The following is a 17,917-nucleotide window of genomic DNA, read 5'->3' on the forward strand; positions in this document are numbered from 1 at the left end:
ACAGATGACAGGCAGGGACTCCTATTAGTTAAAAGCACAGTGGTGTAAATATTCCTGGAGACTCAGCACCCTGTTTGATGGGTGACTTGGTCCAAGACTCTGTGCCTGAAGTGTCTTGAGAACATTCAGCTGCCTGGGGCTCAGTTGCCATCCTAGAGCTGTGCTTAAAGGCACAAGCAAGATAAGCAAGCCTCTTACCTGCTGTGGTGTTGCACTGGGATCCCAGTTTGTTTTCCTTTCTCTTGCTTGTTTTCCTGCCTCTTGCCAGATGTGGGTTTGCCAGCACCCTGGTGAGCCTTCCTCTGGCCACAGGGCTTCCTCAACCAGGGCATCATGGTGGGGCTGCAGCTGGAATGGAGGTGACCGTGGCCTTCAACGTGGCCCTTGGTGTGTCCTGATCACACATTGCAGTACTGAACGGGCTCTGGACCCTTCTCCTTCAGGCTGCTCACTAGATAGAGGCTCCCATGACAAAAGGCAGCAGCCCATTAACTGTGCTGGTGAAGGAGGTGCTGACTGGGGTATCTGGGCTGTGGCTTCCCATTCCCAGTCCCCACTGGGTTCAATAACCGGGCAGGAATTACCCTTTACACATCTGCACATACACCCTTGCACATGCATGGGTTTAAACTCTCTCAGATCCAATGCCATTAACCTGCCCTGAACTCGTCCACCTTCAAGTGAACTCTGTGAAAGTGTCCTTGTTTAAACCAGGGTGCAGAGCTGCAAGGAGGCTCAGTGGAGGCTGGGCACGGGCAAAGCACACAGAGAAGATGGTGTGCAGCCTGTCTGGGGTGGACCTGTCTCTTGGGTAGGCTGGAGTCTGGCCCTGCATCTAATTTTCCTCACTAAGGATGTTATTTTTATCTGCTTCCTAACCATGTAAAATAATCCAGGCTTATGTGACAGTTGAGGTGGTTTTCTCATTGATTAAAATACATTATCTGTCTGTTAGAATTTTGGGGTATCTATGAACCAAAGAGGCATTTTAAGCCCCATTCAGGGGCTGGAGCCACTGTTCCCAGAGAGAAATGGGCAATAGCTCACAGTGGCTGGATGAGAGACTCTCCTGCAGCTGAGCCAGGGGCAAAGCTTCTGTGCACACCAGGGCAGAACTGCCAGGTGCCTCAGAGAGGTGTTTGCATGTGGCCATCACTTTTTTGTAGAGGCATTTTTTCTGTAGAAACAGGTTTTTGTGGTTGATCTTCTCACTTTGTCCAACAAACTGCTCAGAGTCCTGCAAAGAAGGAACATGCAGGAAGGGTGGTACACAGCCTGTGTGTTTCCCTGGGAGAAAAAGGCACAGGGTTTGAAGAGCAGAGGGGAGGGAAATTAAACTTATGGGTGTCTTTGCTGGTACCCTTCCCTGGGCCCTCTCTCCTGATCTGTCAGCGGTGTGTGAGAGAAACAAGGAGTTTAAGCTGTGCCCTGTTGCTGCTAACCAGCTCTGCCCTGTGTGTCTCCCTTTAGGAATGGATTACCCACTGACAAACCAGCCGTCAGCGAAGACGTAAATATTTACCAGAAGTATATTGCCAGGTAGGCAAAACTTTTGACTCTGCTGGGGAGAGGGCTGGGAGTCAGAAGATGGAGTGGTGGTGGGAGAGACAAGGCCCTGTCTGGATCAGGTGTTTAAACCAGACATTGGCACTTCCATTTCCCGTGTCATCTGTGCTTGCCCTGTCCCCCTGACTGGGAGAGCATAGCTGTGAGAGGGACAGAGTCATGCCAAGGGCATGCTCAGCTCCCTGGAGCTGTTAGACTTGGTGACAAATAGTGGAAAACTGCTTCACTGAAGAAGCCCAGGATTTAAATGGGAGTTCTGCCTCTTGGCTGTTGTTCTTTCTGTCCACTGCCTTTTCCCCCTACCATGTCTGCAGGAGGCAAGCAGAGAGCATCTCAGCTCTGAGAATCTCGGCCAGAGACATTCACAAGTGACTTGAGTTTAGGGAGCTCCTGGCATCAACATGGGATGTTTATCCTAGAACATTTTTGCACCTCTTTTTTTCTGAGAAATCCTCACTGAATCAGGTGCAGAGTAGGGCACCTTATCACAGCTGTGGGCATGCTTAGGTCAGGACAGTGATGCTGAGAGGAAGCCCAAAGTTGTTGTGGTGGGACAAAGAGAAGCAAACACTTCTCTCCAGGGAAAAACTGGAGGGTTTGCCCCCACCAGCACTTGGGCACTTATTAATGAAAGTGGAAGGGAGTGTGTACTGTGCTTTCCCACCTTAGCAGAGCCCACAGAGAGTCTCCTAGGAAAGTAAAAGGAACATTTTGGCAGGGAAAAAGAGTGGGAACAGCACTCTCCTAGCTCAAGAATGGAATGACAAGTGACTTAATTTCCTCCCCTTTGGCCAGATGTAGGAGAAGGGGGCAGAAAAGCCCATGGGAAGAGAGGGCAGTTGTGCCACCACAGGCAGCTCCTCAAGCAGCAATTCCCTCATGTGGGAATTGGCTGCCTCAAGGGACAGTACAGTAGTAGAATATATAGAATATAGGAAGGAAAGCAGGGGTTTAAACTCACGTGCTGTGTTTGTTTACCCTTATCCCAGGTCCAGAAGGAGCGGCATCCTTTTATTTCTGAGATGGCAGGAATTGTAGGAATCGCAGGGGGAGAGGAGGTGGCACCTTTCTGTCCCCCATTCCCCTCTCAAGTGGAGAACTGTAAACACTTCAGCCACATGCACTGCTCCTGGAGCTGTGCAAGCCCCTTTCCCTGGGTCGGGCAGGTAGCTGGGAGAGGATTGTGAGCCACCTCAGGGACACCACATCCTGCTTAAAAGGCTCCGCAAGCCACCCGTTGCCAGCACAGCCACTTCCCTTCAATTTACACACATTTAAAAAAAAACAGTTTAAAGCCTTAAAATCAAGGGGTGGGGGGAGAAGAGACACAGCACTCTTATGTCTGTACTGCATAATTAGCTTAATGAGTTTGCCAAAGCCACTGCCAAAAGCTGCCCAGGGATAATCCATTCTCTCACACAACAAAACAAAACCTCTTACTTAGCTAGTTTGGGTTGGGTTGTTTTTCCCCCTCCTCCTCCCTGTATATTTATAATTAAAAAAAAAAAGACCACAGAAAAAATTATTATTATTATTATTAGTGCCTCAGCAGATGGTGCTTCTGGCAGCACTTGCTTAAATATTTATTTCTGTGTGGGTTTCCTCCCCCCTTGTAATTGGGGTGGGTTTTTTTTTTCTTCTTTCACATCATCGTTACAGAGTAATGAGTCTGTAAACACTCTCTAAGCATGCTGACTTCTTTATTTATTATTTTTATTATTATTTATTTATCAACTCTTGCCAGATCAAGACTTTCTGGCAAAAGAAAAAAAAAGGTGAACCGATTAATGTGAAGGAAGAGGGAGTGGGTTGTTCTTGTGCAATTGCATCTATGTGTCTGTATTGACAACTTAGGAGTTTGGGTTTGTATATCAGTGTGATGAGCTGGTCCGTGAGTTTCTTGTTTCAGGTGTGTATGTTTGTGTCTGTTCATGTGCATGGAAATTTATGTTTAAGTAAGTTCAGGGGGTGTGGATGTACTGTAGAGTCTGTGCATGTAAATGTGTGTGTGTGTGTGCATGTAAGTGTGTGGTGTGTGTAAGCTTTCCTGTTATGAAAAACCTAAACAGATGCTGCGCTTTAAAAATTAATAGCTTTGAACTGTTTCAAGTGTCAGAAGAAACACAGGATAATATAACCCTTTAGGAGCCCAACCTTGCCCACTGAAGGAGCAGAATTTCCCCTTTGTGCTGCGTTTGCCACTTCCCTCCTTCCCCCACCACACTTGGTGGAACACTTGTTTGTCCCTTCCAGTGCTGTAGACACCACACACACCTTTCTGTGGCACATGGTAAGGAGGATAGGAGTTGGGAGTGCTGGAGTGCTTGTTTAGCTGTTGTTTTTAAAGTGAGCCCATGTGTCATTCCTGCTAGGGTGCCTCAAGTAACTCATCTCCTGGAGTCAGATCTTTTTGGTGTCTGGCCCTTCTTTTACTCCACCTGGTATCTCTGGTCCCTTTGCATCCTCATTTTTGATAATAATTTGAACTGCTTTATATTTGTCAGCAAAGTCTGTATCATCCTCTTCTCCCTGCCTGGCCTGCGCCGCACAGGTCTCCAGCCCTTTTCTCTTTTTCCCCCATCACATCAGTGGAATAGAGGGGAAGCTTCCCACAGGGCACTTGCTTTCCTTGAAGAGCTGCTGGTGGTGTAGCTGACATAAAGCCCTGGACTGGCAGGACCAGCTGGTTATGCTGTGGAGCCACATGTCCCTGGTCAGTGCCACGGTGGCTCTGGTGGCTGCCCTGGACAGGCTGAGCAGGCACCCAGGCGTTGAGCAGGAATCTCCTCCTCTGCTCTCAGTTCCACACCTTTGTTTGTGCAGCCAGCCCTGCTGTTTGCCTTGTGGTTTGTTTCTTCTCTGCTGCTGAGGTTTGTTCCAGTTTCTCAATCACCTGTTCTGACGTGATCCTGATTTCCTGCAGTATTTCTTCTCCTTCCCCAGGGAAAGGCATGTCTGCTCCTGGCATCTGTCCCTGTCTCCCTTTGTGAATGCTGAGGCAAAGAAGTCATTTAATTTTTTAGCAATGTCTATCTTTTCTGTCAATTAAGTCCCCTTTCCATCTCCTAGAGGCCCTGCTGTCTCCACAGTTGACCTCCTCTTCCTTACTGTGCTTCAGAAATGGCTTATTTAGTATTGCTTTTCATCTAGACTTTTTCTATTCCACAGCCTCGTGTTACCTCACCTTACTATGATCTGTAATCTTCCCTGCTCCTGCCCCATTCCTCAGTTGCCCCAGGATACCCTCACTCCTCTCATTTTCCTTTTTTATCTGTTGCCCTTCCTCATTTCTTTGCCATGCCCTTTATCATATGCACTCCTGCTGTGTTTAGCACTTAAGTGACGTGAGGAACCTTTGAGGAACCTTTGAGCAGATGGTACTTTATCTTTGAATGTTTCCCCTCTGAGTCCCCTTCTCTCCCCTGCTCTTCCCTTTCAAGCTCTTCTAGGGTCCTCTAGAATATACACAAGGGAGTTCATTGCACTGATTACCCCATTACTGGATCATCCCTTTGTGCCAGTTCCTGGTGTGTCTGTCAGTCAATAAATTCTGCATACTGACTGTTTGTATGTAGGTATTACACAACAATTCTGTCTTTCTGGTCTTTTTTGCCACCCTGTATGTCAGGAGTTTTCAGCTTTGCTGTATGCAGCTTTTCTGGTATCCTACTAGGTGGACTTATACTTAAAATTTAGAATCCATATTTGCCCAACATTTATTTGTCTCCTTCTGTCATGAGAGGTTTCTGAAATTTGCTGGTTCGGTATGTAAACTCTATTCTAGAATTGTGTGGTGTTTAGTTCTAGGAACCCTCCTTCCTTATGCTTCCCCAAGTAAACAACTTAGATAACGGAGATGAATTCCAAGGGGAAGGACAGATTAGGGATGTACAGGACCCGAGTGATCCGGCTCAAGAAGCACCTTTAAATAGTGACAAATAAGCAAGGGAAGGCACAAGGGTCACCATCCTTGGAGGGGATAAAGGAGGTGGGGTTTAATGCCATAAACATGCGAGATAAAAGCAGGAACAGAACTCAGTTTGTTTGTACCTTGCTTACAGGCACTGCTGCCAGGACAGTGGTTTACCGTGTCTCCCTCCCTCCCGTTTGCAGGTTCTCTGGCAGCCAGCACTGTGGACACATACACTGCGCCTACCAGTACCGAGAGCATTACCACTGCCTCGACCCCGAGTGCAACTACCAGGTACAGCCACGCTGCCAGCAGCAGCACAAACCACGGGGAGAGTGCGTCCTCCTGGGCTCCCCTCTCACCTGCATGCACCTGCCCTCTCACTGTGCTGCTCTGGAAGAGCACGGGATATGTTCTGAATTTAACAGAACTTTGCTTTGCTCCCGTTTAACTCAATCTAATACCGTTTAACCAAACTCTGACCACTACAATGAGGAGCCAAATATAGATCAGCTCAAGTCAGTGGGAACTACTCCACATTTATATCAGTGAAACACCAAGAGCATAAATTGTGCTGTGTTACAAACTGTGCCTGAAACTAGGGAATGCTGATCTGTTAGTCTGTCTCTTTCCCTCCTGCTGCCCGAGTGACTTTCTAGCAGCAGTATCTGCAACAAAACACGCAGTAAGACCAGCAGCAGCGTGGGATTTGTGGGGAAGGCGCGGGGGTAGGACCGATGCTGTAATTGCTGGGAGAACTGCCAGGGTATGCACGTCAAGCCAGCAGGTCACGTGCTGTGTTTGTTTACCCTGATCCCAGGTCCAGAGTTTGACACTGGCATTTCTGTGGTCAGGCTGATGCGTGAGCAGCAATCCCAGAGTTTGCCTCTGCCGTGCACCAGACACAGCTCCAGCCCTGCCCTGGGAGACCTTTGGGTCTCGCGGGGCTGAGCCTGACCACAGCAGAGGAAGTTGATCTGGAGCTGCTGGGCTTTGCTGTGGGTTTCTATTGATCAAAGGAGAGTTTCTCTCCGGGATGCGCAGACTGGTCCTTCCAGCCCAGCATCAAGTAATCAAGATGAGTCTATCCCAACTGTCACACAGATATCCCTGCTCCAGAAAGAGAGAAACACAAAGGATGGAAAAAACAGAAAAACCTATTATTATGATTGGCCTCATGATTATTTCCTAAGGAGTCTGGAAGCTGCTTGCAAAGGAGCTGTCTGGTCTCACAGGGAATAAGGATTTAGGCTGCTTTTTAAAATGCAAATTATTTTATGGCTGAGATATATTTTAGAATAAGTAACGCTTTGTAATAAGTGGGCACAAATTAACAATGATTGGCAATAGCAATCCTGTATGTACGCCCTGGGAAATCATGGCTCCAGCCTCTAAGGGATTTCTGTTGAAATCTATATCCATATATTCCCGTGCCAATACCAATGAGATTGATCAGGATTGATATTATAGGAGGAAAGAGTGGAAGTGATAATCATTTGTTTCCTATGAGGCAGACTAGAAAAGTTGTTAAACATTAGAATACAGGCCTTTTCAATTACTGCTCAAAATAAATGGATATTGATTTCTTTTAAAAAAATCAGATTTACTTTCTCACCTTCAGTGGTAAATATTGATGTCTGTGGGAAATAGAAATAAAAAGCTTCATTTTAAAGGCACTTAGCCTGCTCTGACAATGGGGTACCCCTTCATTGCTTCAAGAAGAGAGAGATTGAAGAGGATATTCTGGTCATACAGATTTAGCTCTGAGCTCTGTTTTTCTGTAGAAAAGCATCTTTTACTGTGACTTGAAGAAAGTCTTTTGTCCCTGTTTTCCTGATAAAACTATCCTACGTTCTAGGGGACACAAGAGACTTAGAATGGGAGGACAGTGTAAAAGATCAAGGGGTTTTTCCCGATTTCTAGTCCAGCATGAATGTGGCAGCCAGTGTCTTGCTAACCACTACAGTGAGCGACTTGGAAGCTTGGCTTAGTTGCTTGTAGGCTGTTCAGTTCACTGGTTTGCTTTCTAACTATAGCACTTCTTGAGATAGTAGCAGCTAAAATTATGTTAGAAGACCTGCAATCTTAAAGCTGCAAGGAGCAGATTCTGGGCATCACCCCAATGCCATGTTTACTCTAGAACTTGTATATTTACTTTCCCTTTACCAAGAAGATGCACGCACACAGCTCCTCTTTAATCCGATTCTCTTGGGGTGGATACTGCCAAGCTTTCAACTCCTGGTCCCATAAGTTTATTACCAACAGCAAAAGACACCCACCCTGCCCCGGGATCGCTCACCCGCTGGCACCATGCGTGTCTCACATCTGTGTCTGTGTCTCTGCAGAGGTTCACCAGTAAGCAGGACGTGATTCGGCATTACAACATGCACAAGAAGCGGGATAACTCCCTGCAGCACGGCTTCATGCGCTTCAGCCCCCTGGACGACTGCAGCGTCTACTACCACGGCTGCCACCTCAACGGCAAGAGCACTCACTACCACTGCATGCAGGTGAGAGCCCCCACAGGCTCCTGGGGCTCCTGGGGCTCCTGGCAGCTCCAGTGCTCTCTGTCAGACAGCACGGGGCTGTGCTGAGGCACAGGGGGGACGTTCAGAGCCCGTCTGACTCAGGAGCCTCGCTGACAAGTCCATGCCCTGTCCTCGCTGCTCTCGTGACGAGCACTGGGGGTGGCAAAGGGAAGCCCCATTCTCAGTTTTTAAAAGCCTTGTCCAAAGCAGGTCTCAAGGTTTTCTCAAAGTCTTGGATTTATTGAAGCAAGTCCCATTCTCTGAGACTCAGGAACTTCTTTAATGCCACTGCACTGTCTCTACTCAAATCTGATCTGTCCCTCCCTTGAAACCAGACTTTCTTGTGGCACATCTGCCCTTTAGCACTGGGTTAATTTCCTCCATAATCAATTTCTAAAGTAATTAAACCTTAATGTCACATATCTGCACTTAACACCCCTGGTTCTCCATGTCCTTTGCCAGTGGCATTCATGTGTGGTGTAGGCTGAGAGCTGTGTTCCAGGGTTCAGCAGCAGTGGAGCCAGAGCTGGAGCTGCTGCACAGATGTAGCTGGGATACCTTCACTGCTTTAGACAAGAACACACCACATTGTTTGGGTCTTACCCTGATCATTGCTCAGGTTCAATGGTTTGACATGTACTTGTTTTAGTAGAATTGTGGCCTAAACCATTGCCCTGAAAATGTGCAGTTACAAGCAGAGTGATCAGCCAACCCTTGGTCACAGATTTTCTGGTCTGAAAAGTCAGGCTCACTTCCTGACCTGTCCCAGCAGTTTAAGACCCCAGTTAAAGTCACAAGGCCTTAATCACATGCTTAAATGCTTTGCTGGGATAGACTTCAGCATATGTTTAACTTGAAGCTTTCTGAAGTCAATGGGGCTTAAGCACATATTCAAATGTTAGGCATGCACTCAAGTTCTGTCCTGAATAGGGACTGGTTGAAGCATGTGCTTGCAGCATTTGATAAATTGGGAATTTCATGTGTCTTTCTCCTGAGGACTTTTTCTGTTAGCACTTCCATAATATTGGTTATTTAGTTTCTTCAGTTGAGCAGGGTGGGATTTGCTTGATTTCTTTTTTTCAGAGCATGAGGAGTGTTTCACAGCCTTGAGGCACTCCGAGTTCAAATAGAGACCCTCGCTTACACAGCTATATATGGCTAATTCCATCCTGTGCCCACTGTCTTCCTGTAAAGTCATGCCCATGTAAGCAGTGCCTTACAGGAAAGGTGTCAGAATATAAACTCCCAATTAAAGAAAATACTGCTTAAATGGCAGAATTTGTGCCATCCATCACATGGGGTTTTTTTCTTTATGTCCATAATTGGTGTGGATAAAATTCAGTTAGTTGTTTATATAAACTGACATTTTTTTAGGCTTTCGCACCAAGAGCTGCATTGCAAATTATTCCTAAGGACGCTTTTGTTTAATTCTTTTTTTTAATGCCATGCAGGGCCTGTCTTTTTTCAAGGTGTCAGTGTGGAGAGAGAGAGGCTCTTTTATATTGGAAATAGCTGGAGATCCTTTTTATTTTTTTCTCCGGGTATTTGTCATGGGTTTTGTTATTGCCTGTTTGAATCAACCTGGGCTGAACTAAGGGGTGGTGTTTTCCTTCTCTTCATTTCTGAGATGGTGCAGGCATTGGCACATGTTGTGCTAGAAGAAACGGAAAAAAATCCTCCCTCAGCAGGGCTGAGGACATTTTCAGATTCCAGTGGGTTTTTACTCAATATGGCAAAGTTGCCCCGCTTTACCCAGAGGAAAGCAGGTTTTCAGCATTCCGTCCTCATCACAGCATTCTCATTCACTGCAAAAGTTTAAAATTATTGAGGTGGGAGTCCTGAACAGTGACAGGGAAAAAAAGTCACCAGTTTGCTAAAATCAGCTGAACATGGGGTTTAAGATTTGCTAGAATGAAACCGTTTATTACAAGATCAAAAGACTGGTTGGCCTCATGTTGCACCAGCATGCCTTACCTCCCAGAAGGACTAAAGAAGTAAATAACTTTTTCCCACTCAATTTTGTATTCCCCAAATAGATGAAATCCTACTTTGTTCTGTGTCACTCCAAGATAACAAAAAGCAGCAGCATCTGTTAGTGTTCTGTTCTCTTTAAGAGCAGAACCCTACTAACTGCTTCCCCAAGCAGGCATGCTTATCTGGAGCTGGTCTTTTATCCCTCCAGTCCTCCCTTTTTTTCTTACTGGTTCCTGCCCAGAGAGTTGGTTTCTGTTTGTTTTTCTTTTTTTTTTTTTCACAATTGCTCTATGCTCTATCAGTCTTTAGATTGGGAATTAAAGTGATGACTTAATACCCCTAGGAGAAGCACACAAATGGAACTATTAAATGTGCGTGTGCTACCCATGTATTTATTGCTGCTGGTAATAATGTCAGGCTGTTAAACCGCTGTGCTGATGACTCCTCTTTGGGCCCGGGCTAGGTGGGTTGTAACAAGGTCTACACAAGCACCTCTGATGTGATGACCCACGAGAACTTCCACAAGAAGAACACGCAGCTCATCAACGACGGCTTCCAGCGGTTCCGTGCCACGGAGGACTGCGGCACCGTGGAATGCCAGTTCTACGGGCAGAAAACCACTCACTTCCACTGCAGGTGAGACAGCAGGGAGGGCAGGAGTCCTGCCTCACAGCCCTGTGCTCTGTTTGCCTCCCTCTGCCAAGTCATAATTCCCCAAGTATGCACGGGGACTTGATTTGCCCCGCTGTGACCTTCTCAGTATTGCTTCTGGGAGAACTCATATACCAGAGTAGATATGAATTCCAGGATTGTGCCACACACCACTCTGAGGGCAGGAGTATGATCTGAGGAGAGGATACCCACTAGAAAACAGAGCCTAGAATAATTTGGGAAAGAGACCTCTTCAGAGTGCAACCGTGGGCCATTAATGCACTGCTAATGGCACTTCTGTGGTAGGGTTCTCTCCAGCCAGCTCATCCCCTTTGGGGCCAGACTTAGCCTTCTGTACACAACTGCTCTTCTACTGATTTTTTAGGTTTTCAGGAAGAGTAGGAAAGCACAAGTTTGTACCTTAGTCCCCTTTACCTGCTATTTTGTTGGAACTTTTAGTGGAGGGTGCCTGTATTCCCATGTTCCTGTGGCAGTTCCTCAGAGCGGAGTGATCTTCCCACCTCTCCCACATGGCAGCAAATCTGCTGGCCTGGGTGTCCCAGGTTAAGCCCCTCAGCCCCTGTGCAGCTGGGGCAGTTGTCTCATTACAGCCCCAGTCCTTGTCCTAGAGGGAGGTGGGACACAGCAGCTCTGCCATCATGGCCAACCACCCTCTCCTCGATGCCCTTGCAGGAGACCTGGGTGTACATTCACCTTCAAGAACAAGTGTGACATTGAGAAGCACAAGAGCTACCACATCAAAGATGATGCCTACGCCAAGGACGGCTTCAAGAAGTTCTACAAGTACGAGGAATGCAAGTATGAGGGCTGCGTCTACAGCAAGGCCACCAACCACTTCCACTGCATAAGGGCAGGCTGTGGTTTCACCTTCACCTCCACCAGCCAGATGACTTCCCATAAGCGCAAACACGAGCGCCGGCACATCCGCAGCTCAGGAGTGCTGGGCCTGCCTGCCTCGCTCCTGGGCTCCAAGGACAACGAGCAAGAGGAGTCCAGCAACGATGACCTCATCGACTTCTCTGCCATGAGCTCCAAGAACTCCAGCCTGAGTGCCTCCCCGACCAGTCAGCAGTCTTCCGTGTCTCTCATCGTCCCAGCTGCGCCCTCCTCTGCGGCTGAGCTTGCTTCCTCACAGGCCGCCAAGTCTGCCAACAGCATGACACCAGCCACAAAGATCTCTGGCCTGCTTTCCCAGGCTCTTCCTAGCAATATTCCCTTGGCCCTGGCGCTCTCCAACTCGGCACTTCCTGGAACAGCTGGATCCTTCTTCCCCATCATCCCCAGTCGGGTCTCTACACCACTTCCTGCCAGCTCGGCTAATCTGATGACTGCTGGTTCTTCTGGCACCAACCCAGCATCATCTGCTCCTACAGATTCCTCATCCCAGGCAGTTTCAGCATCTGGTGAGCCAGTGGCTACTTCTTCGCCTGCTCCAGCAGCCTCTATAATGGAAAGGATCTCTGCTAGTAAGGGATTAATCTCTCCCATGATGGCCAGGCTGGCAGCAGCTGCACTCAAGCCCTCTGTGGCACTTGAAGCAGGTGAGTTACCTGATCATTTGTGACAGTGGTGGAGGCAGAGCAGTGCCTGGTGACTTGGAGGAGAGTGAATGAGAAGCCACCCAGTTGTCCATGGGACTGCATTTGGGAAGGGGATAGGAAAAGAAAATAAATGGGAGAATGAATTTGGTTGTGTCTGATTAACCCTTGAGGAAGGCAGTCATGCCAAGGTTTCCTGTGGAGCCTGGCTATGCCCACATGGCCAGAAGAGAGGCAAGAAGCGTTTCTGCCCATTAAAGGAGTAAGCTCTTACCAGAGCTGAATAGCGTTGCCATGTGTAATTGGCTACAGGCTGGAAAGAGAGAGGCACTCCATTGAAATTAGAAATTAAGAAAAAATACCTCAGCCAGTACTTGCAGGCTCTGCTGAGCCTGTGTCAAGCTTTATCTAGGCCCAGTATTGATGATCCTGTAGCCCCTGGCCAGTTGTTTCCTCATCTGGGGGCTGTTCTGTGCTGAGCCAGCCCGGCCCTGGCAGCGCTGCCGATGGCCCCGGCTTCCCAGGAGGAACGGGGGAGTACAAGGAAGTGATCTGATTAAAGAGGGAGGAGAACCTTCACATACTTTTAAAATTATTGTTTGAAAAATTGTTTCCTAAAGCAGAGAAAGGTCATTGAGGGAACTATTTTCCTTTATTTTTTAATAAAATGCTACTCGCTGTCTGAGAAGCAGCTCGCCGTCAGCTGTACTGCCGGAGGGTAAATTAATATTTTAGTCACTTGGGGATTGTGGAAAAAACCTCTGCAGACATGTTTCTGTCAGCAACTTTTTTTCCCTCCTTTTTTCTTTGCCGTTTTCCCTAATTTTTTCGCTCCAATTTGTTCTCTTTTGTCCATTCCCCTCCCACCCTCTCTCCTTTTTCCCTCTCCTCCGTTAATTTGAGTTCTTGTCTGACGGGCTCGGCGCTGAGCCTGCTCCCGCCGAAGGAGCGGTCCCCGTTTGGCGGCGGCAGGAGGCCGGAGCCGGCGCTGTCACCTTGGATCGTCCCGGCGGGGCCCATGCTCCTGTGGGCAGGCGCGCTGCCGGCCCGGCGCTGTCGCTACGGCAACGCTGGGGCTGGGGACGAGCAAGGGGGCTTGACTAGCAGTCGAAAGCTGCCACATTGCCTCAGCATTAACAGAGTCTTTAATAAACGCTTAAGAGGCAGCCCCGCAAATTAGTTATGACAGTTTGTGCAGAGAATCAGGTCTCCCCCACGCTCCTTCCGCCCTTCTCCTTTAAAGGGCCCGTAGCCTGGACAACTTTGACATAATTTTGCAATAATTATCACTTGAAGAATTTCCACGCTGGAGTGGACGTCAGAACCCATCATGTCAACTTGGCAATAAACGCTGACCAGCAATCCCAGTACTTCCCTCCCCCCAAACACTTTTTCTTTGCTTTTTCCACTTAGGCACTGATGCCAGTGATTTAACTTAAATTATTTGCTATTGTAACCTCATTTTAGACCTATGTTTTTAATTTATTTTTTTGCACTTACTTTCACTGTGTTTCTTGAGCAGGTAATGGACAGCCAGCACCTCCCGGACGGTTCAATCCAGTCCAGGTGAAGCAGGAGCCTGCGGAGGCCATGGGACCCACACCTGCCACCAGTCAGGACCCCTTGCAGGAGCACAGCTTGGACCTGAGTGTCAAGGACCACGGGTGAGAGCAGTGGGCAGCCAGGAACACTCAGCACTTCCCACACCAGGCTTTGGGAAGTTCCCATACCTGTAAATTGGGAGGGCACAGCATGTTGGTGAAAGGCAGCTTCACAGTGGTTGAGTTGCCCACCCCAAAACTGGAGGCAGGCTCACTCTGCTCCCCATTCTCCAGGTGGGTTTTTGGGCTCACAAGCACCTGCTGACTCTTCAACAGGAGCTGCACTTCTTCTGCTCCCTTCTGAAAATCAAACCACTGGCAGAGCTGTTTTCACTTAGTGCTCTTGTCCATTGCTGACTGAAACTGCACCACTGCCACACCTCAGCACACTCTTATCAGCAGCACTTGCACTGCTGTAGTCTGTTGAATCAGGGCTAAGGAAAGCACATTCCAGAGAATCTGGGCTCACAAAACAGCTGGGTGTCAGGCTCACTCTGCTCTGGGTCTGGCGTGGGCTGCTCTACACTTATGGTGATGGTTGTGCAGGTGTGAACACACCTGTCTCAAAGCATGTGTCCCACTTGCCCGGCATCTCTGCTGAGAACAGGAGTGTTTGGGGATTGTGCTGTGTGGAAAAAGAGCAGAGGAACTGATCCTGGGGATAAGTGAGCTCCACTTTGACCTTTGTATCCATTCCTGTCCATACCTTATTTAAACAAGCCTCCCTTTGGCAGTCCAGCACTTGGAGCCAACTGCAGAGATCCTGAGGCTGCCATTCAGAACAGGATTGTGCCTTGCCTTCCTTACTGCCCAGGGGATCCCTGTCCCTGGCAGCGTGAGCCTTTGTCAGCATCCCCCCTGCTTTTGTGGTATTTTTGTGATATTCTGAAAATTCTAATGGGATGAAGGGGTAAAACCTGGGGGAGGAAATGAGGTAACAAATGAAGTGTGATGGAGTGGACACCAGGGGAAGAGGTCCGGGCCATTGAGCAGTTGAAAGATCTAAATTCTGCAGACCTCAGATCCTCTTTCTGTCCCTCTTGGCTGTCCCAAGCAGGCGAGTTTGGCCTGCCCAGGGGAGGGCTGGCATCATTCCTTCCCCCTGGATGTAGCAGGTGAGGAGTGAGGCAGCCTGAAGGGAGAAGGATTAATCTGAGCGCTCCCAGTCCCTGCGCACATCTTAACTAAACCCTGTTGGTTTGTGTGTTTCAGTAATGAATCAAATGGCCACACAGTCTCAGCAAATTCATCTCTTTTATCCTCGCTTATGAATAAGGTAAGAGCCATCCATCAAACGCCTTTCATTCCCCCCACCAAGAGAAATTAAAGCTGCGATAGCGGGGAAGGGGGGGGGAGAGATGCGTTTGTTTTTTAATGTTTTGCCTCTAATAAGATGAGTTTGTACCATTTAAATTTTGAGACCATTTTTCATCGGGTATAATTTCAGAGCCACTGCTTACGAATTAATTTAATGAACTGGCTGAAGAAATATATTGCCGCCTCTGACACCTTTTTTTTTCCCCATCCTTTCTAGACAGAGGAGAGCTCCAAAAGCTTTTCTTTCTTTTCTTTTCTTTTCTTTTCTTTTCTTTTCTTTTCTTTTCTTTTCTTTTCTTTTCTTTTCTTTTCTTTTCTTTTCTTTTCTTTTCTTTTCTTTTCTTTTCTTTTCTTGTGGGGGGGGTTTAGTTTTTTGGTTTGGGTTGGGTTTGGTTTTTTGTTTGTTTTTGTTTTCAGAACCTGGCAACTTCTATCTCACTTCTATTTTATAGTTATTAATTTTGTTTATTTACTTAAAATAAAATAATTTTGTTTATTTGCTCTCCCTCCTTCATTTGGGGAGGGAGAGAATAATCTATTTTTTTGAAAGAGAAGAAAAAATTAGAAGTTTTGAACCAAAATCATCAATTTCTGTCTTTCTGGTGTGAGTAATGATGTCTAACAGAGTCCCCTTTACTATGTCCTAGAATATTTATTTTAGATGATGCACAGTTTCTTTTTCCTTACTTTTTTGTTAAATTATACATCATCTCAAATGTATATTTCTCTTTCACATGATAAATTCTACTGTACCAAGATTAATTTTGTGGCTGTATACAACTGCTGTAGAGATCAGGGCACCCTTTGAGCCATGCTTTAATATTTTGCTATGTGATAGGTTTTATAGGCATTACTGTTGCCATCCCCTTGGCTCTGGGTGTTACATGCATCAAGGCCATATAACCCTCAAGAGAGGGCAAAGTGACTTTGCCTGGTAATCTCCCACCTCCTTTCTTTCTTATCACTGTTTTTCTCTGTGTTGTTTAATTTCTGCATTTATCCTTATGTCACTTTTCTCCTCCATTGACTTTCTGTTACACCGGGATTTCGATTTTCCCTTTTAAACCTAATTTCTTATTTGTTTTTTTGTGTTGTCCCTTTAGTATTTCCAAATATGCAGGTCTTTCTTTAGTGAGCAAATGTGTTTAGTAGCTCTGCTCTCTGGGGTCATGAGTCGTTCTGAAGGTCCCAGATCAGGGAAATTCTCTTTCAATGGAGACTTCACTTGAAAATCTCCAGGATAATATGTGATAAAAGTATATGTTTAGAATAAAGCATTTCTTTGTGTGCAGTCTGACATAAGGTTCATAAAGTTGTGCAAAGCAAATGTGGCACAGGTGCAAACTAGGAGTCAGGTTAAAGGACCGGATTAACCAGTGAGATAAACCAGCAAAGAGCAGAACCCACTGTGTGTGTGACTGATGGAACCAATTCCAAGACTAAAGACTGCAGAATCAAGCTTAGTTTGCTCAGGAAGACATCACACCTGCTTCTTCCTGTGGCTGCACACAATTTCTGTGCATGGGGGAATCCTTCATTGTTTCTCCAGGAAAAAAAGAACAGAAAAAAAAACTTTACAGAAATGGAATTACCAGTGGAAACACACGACCTGAATTTCTGACTCCAGCCATAAAGAGTTGCAGTCTCCACACAGCAGCAGGGGCTTTACCTTCAGGGGGCATTAAGAGAGCCTCAAATAACCAGGATTCCTGAAGCCTATTGCAGTTTATTTAGGGGGTTGTCAGGCTTAATTAACTGATATTTATAAAGGGCTTCGAGACCCTCAAGTGGGTGGAGTTTCCAGTGCAAGTACTGAGCCCAATCCTGCATTTTATTCAGGCTGTGAAATTCACTGTTGTTACTGGAGGTAATTGAGAGCACAACAGAGAAAGAGTGAGTCTGGGAATCATGCATTTATTCTGAAAGAAAATTTTCCCTCTAAGCAGGCTTGAGTAACTTTATTTTTCTGTCCTGTACATTTTACACCAGGACCTCTAAACCTTCTCTGTGTAGATTCTATTTGAAGCCTTTCACACAATGCAGATTGTGAGACCAAGTCCTGCTTCATGGAGGATGTGTCCATTTAGCACAGAAGAGTGACACAATTTTATTATTGAAGTTAGTAAGAATTTTCCAGGGACTTGGGACAGAATTTTTCCCCAGTTGAATGAGATTTTCATCCTTCTACCCCTCACACATACGTGGTGGTCACTTTAAAGGAGACATCCTTGTGGCTGGGATAAGATGACTGAATAAACTAGAGTTTACCAGTTCTGCCACCAGCAATTTGTAGGAGCTACCCAGGGCTGTTACTGTTGAAGCCCACACACCTTTTCCATAGTCAGCTAGGGGATGTCTCTCTTCACCTCCGTTTCCTCGTGGATAAAATAGACATGATGCTTCATTACTTTAAGAGATCCATGAATAAATATTCAACAGGCACCTGAGTGCTTCATGATGGGTGGGTGGAAGAGGCAGAAGAGTGAGGTGTTACTGACTTTTGCTGATGCATTGAAGCAGCCTGCACTGACTTTTTGTCATCTTTTTCAGTCTTTGAAGACTCTGCTCTCTGTGGGACAGCGCTGAGGGTGGCTGTGTCTGTGTGCTGGGTTTGATGCAGTGTCTGTGCTCTTGTTCCAGATGTCCAAGACCAGTGCCAGCCTTGGCAACCTGCTGAACATTAAGACAGAAGGCGAAGGCAGCCAGGCTGGGGCTGGGGAGCCAAGCCAGTACCTGGGCAAGGCAGTGAAGGCTCTTGTCCAGGAGAAGCTCTCTGAGCCATGGAAGATGTACCTGCGCCGGTAAGAGAGC

General features: G+C 46.9%; 1 protein-coding gene across 1 annotated transcript in view; it reads left to right on the forward strand.

Moving 5' to 3' along the window:
* The window catches only part of CASZ1 (castor zinc finger 1), a 274,039-nt gene that overhangs the window by 241,703 nt on the left and 14,419 nt on the right, over positions 1–17,917 (forward strand). Inside the window, exons 7-14 of the mRNA XM_058039162.1 lie at positions 1,471–1,539; positions 5,680–5,770; positions 7,822–7,986; positions 10,442–10,614; positions 11,323–12,191; positions 13,711–13,852; positions 15,002–15,065; positions 17,747–17,907. Of these exons, the coding sequence (XP_057895145.1) occupies positions 1,471–1,539; positions 5,680–5,770; positions 7,822–7,986; positions 10,442–10,614; positions 11,323–12,191; positions 13,711–13,852; positions 15,002–15,065; positions 17,747–17,907 (1,734 nt within the window). The remainder of the gene's footprint in view (positions 1–1,470; positions 1,540–5,679; positions 5,771–7,821; positions 7,987–10,441; positions 10,615–11,322; positions 12,192–13,710; positions 13,853–15,001; positions 15,066–17,746; positions 17,908–17,917) is intronic.

The sequence above is a fragment of the Melospiza georgiana genome, chromosome 22 (assembly GCF_028018845.1).
Source record: "Melospiza georgiana isolate bMelGeo1 chromosome 22, bMelGeo1.pri, whole genome shotgun sequence".
NCBI classification, from domain to species: Eukaryota; Metazoa; Chordata; class Aves; order Passeriformes; family Passerellidae; genus Melospiza; species Melospiza georgiana.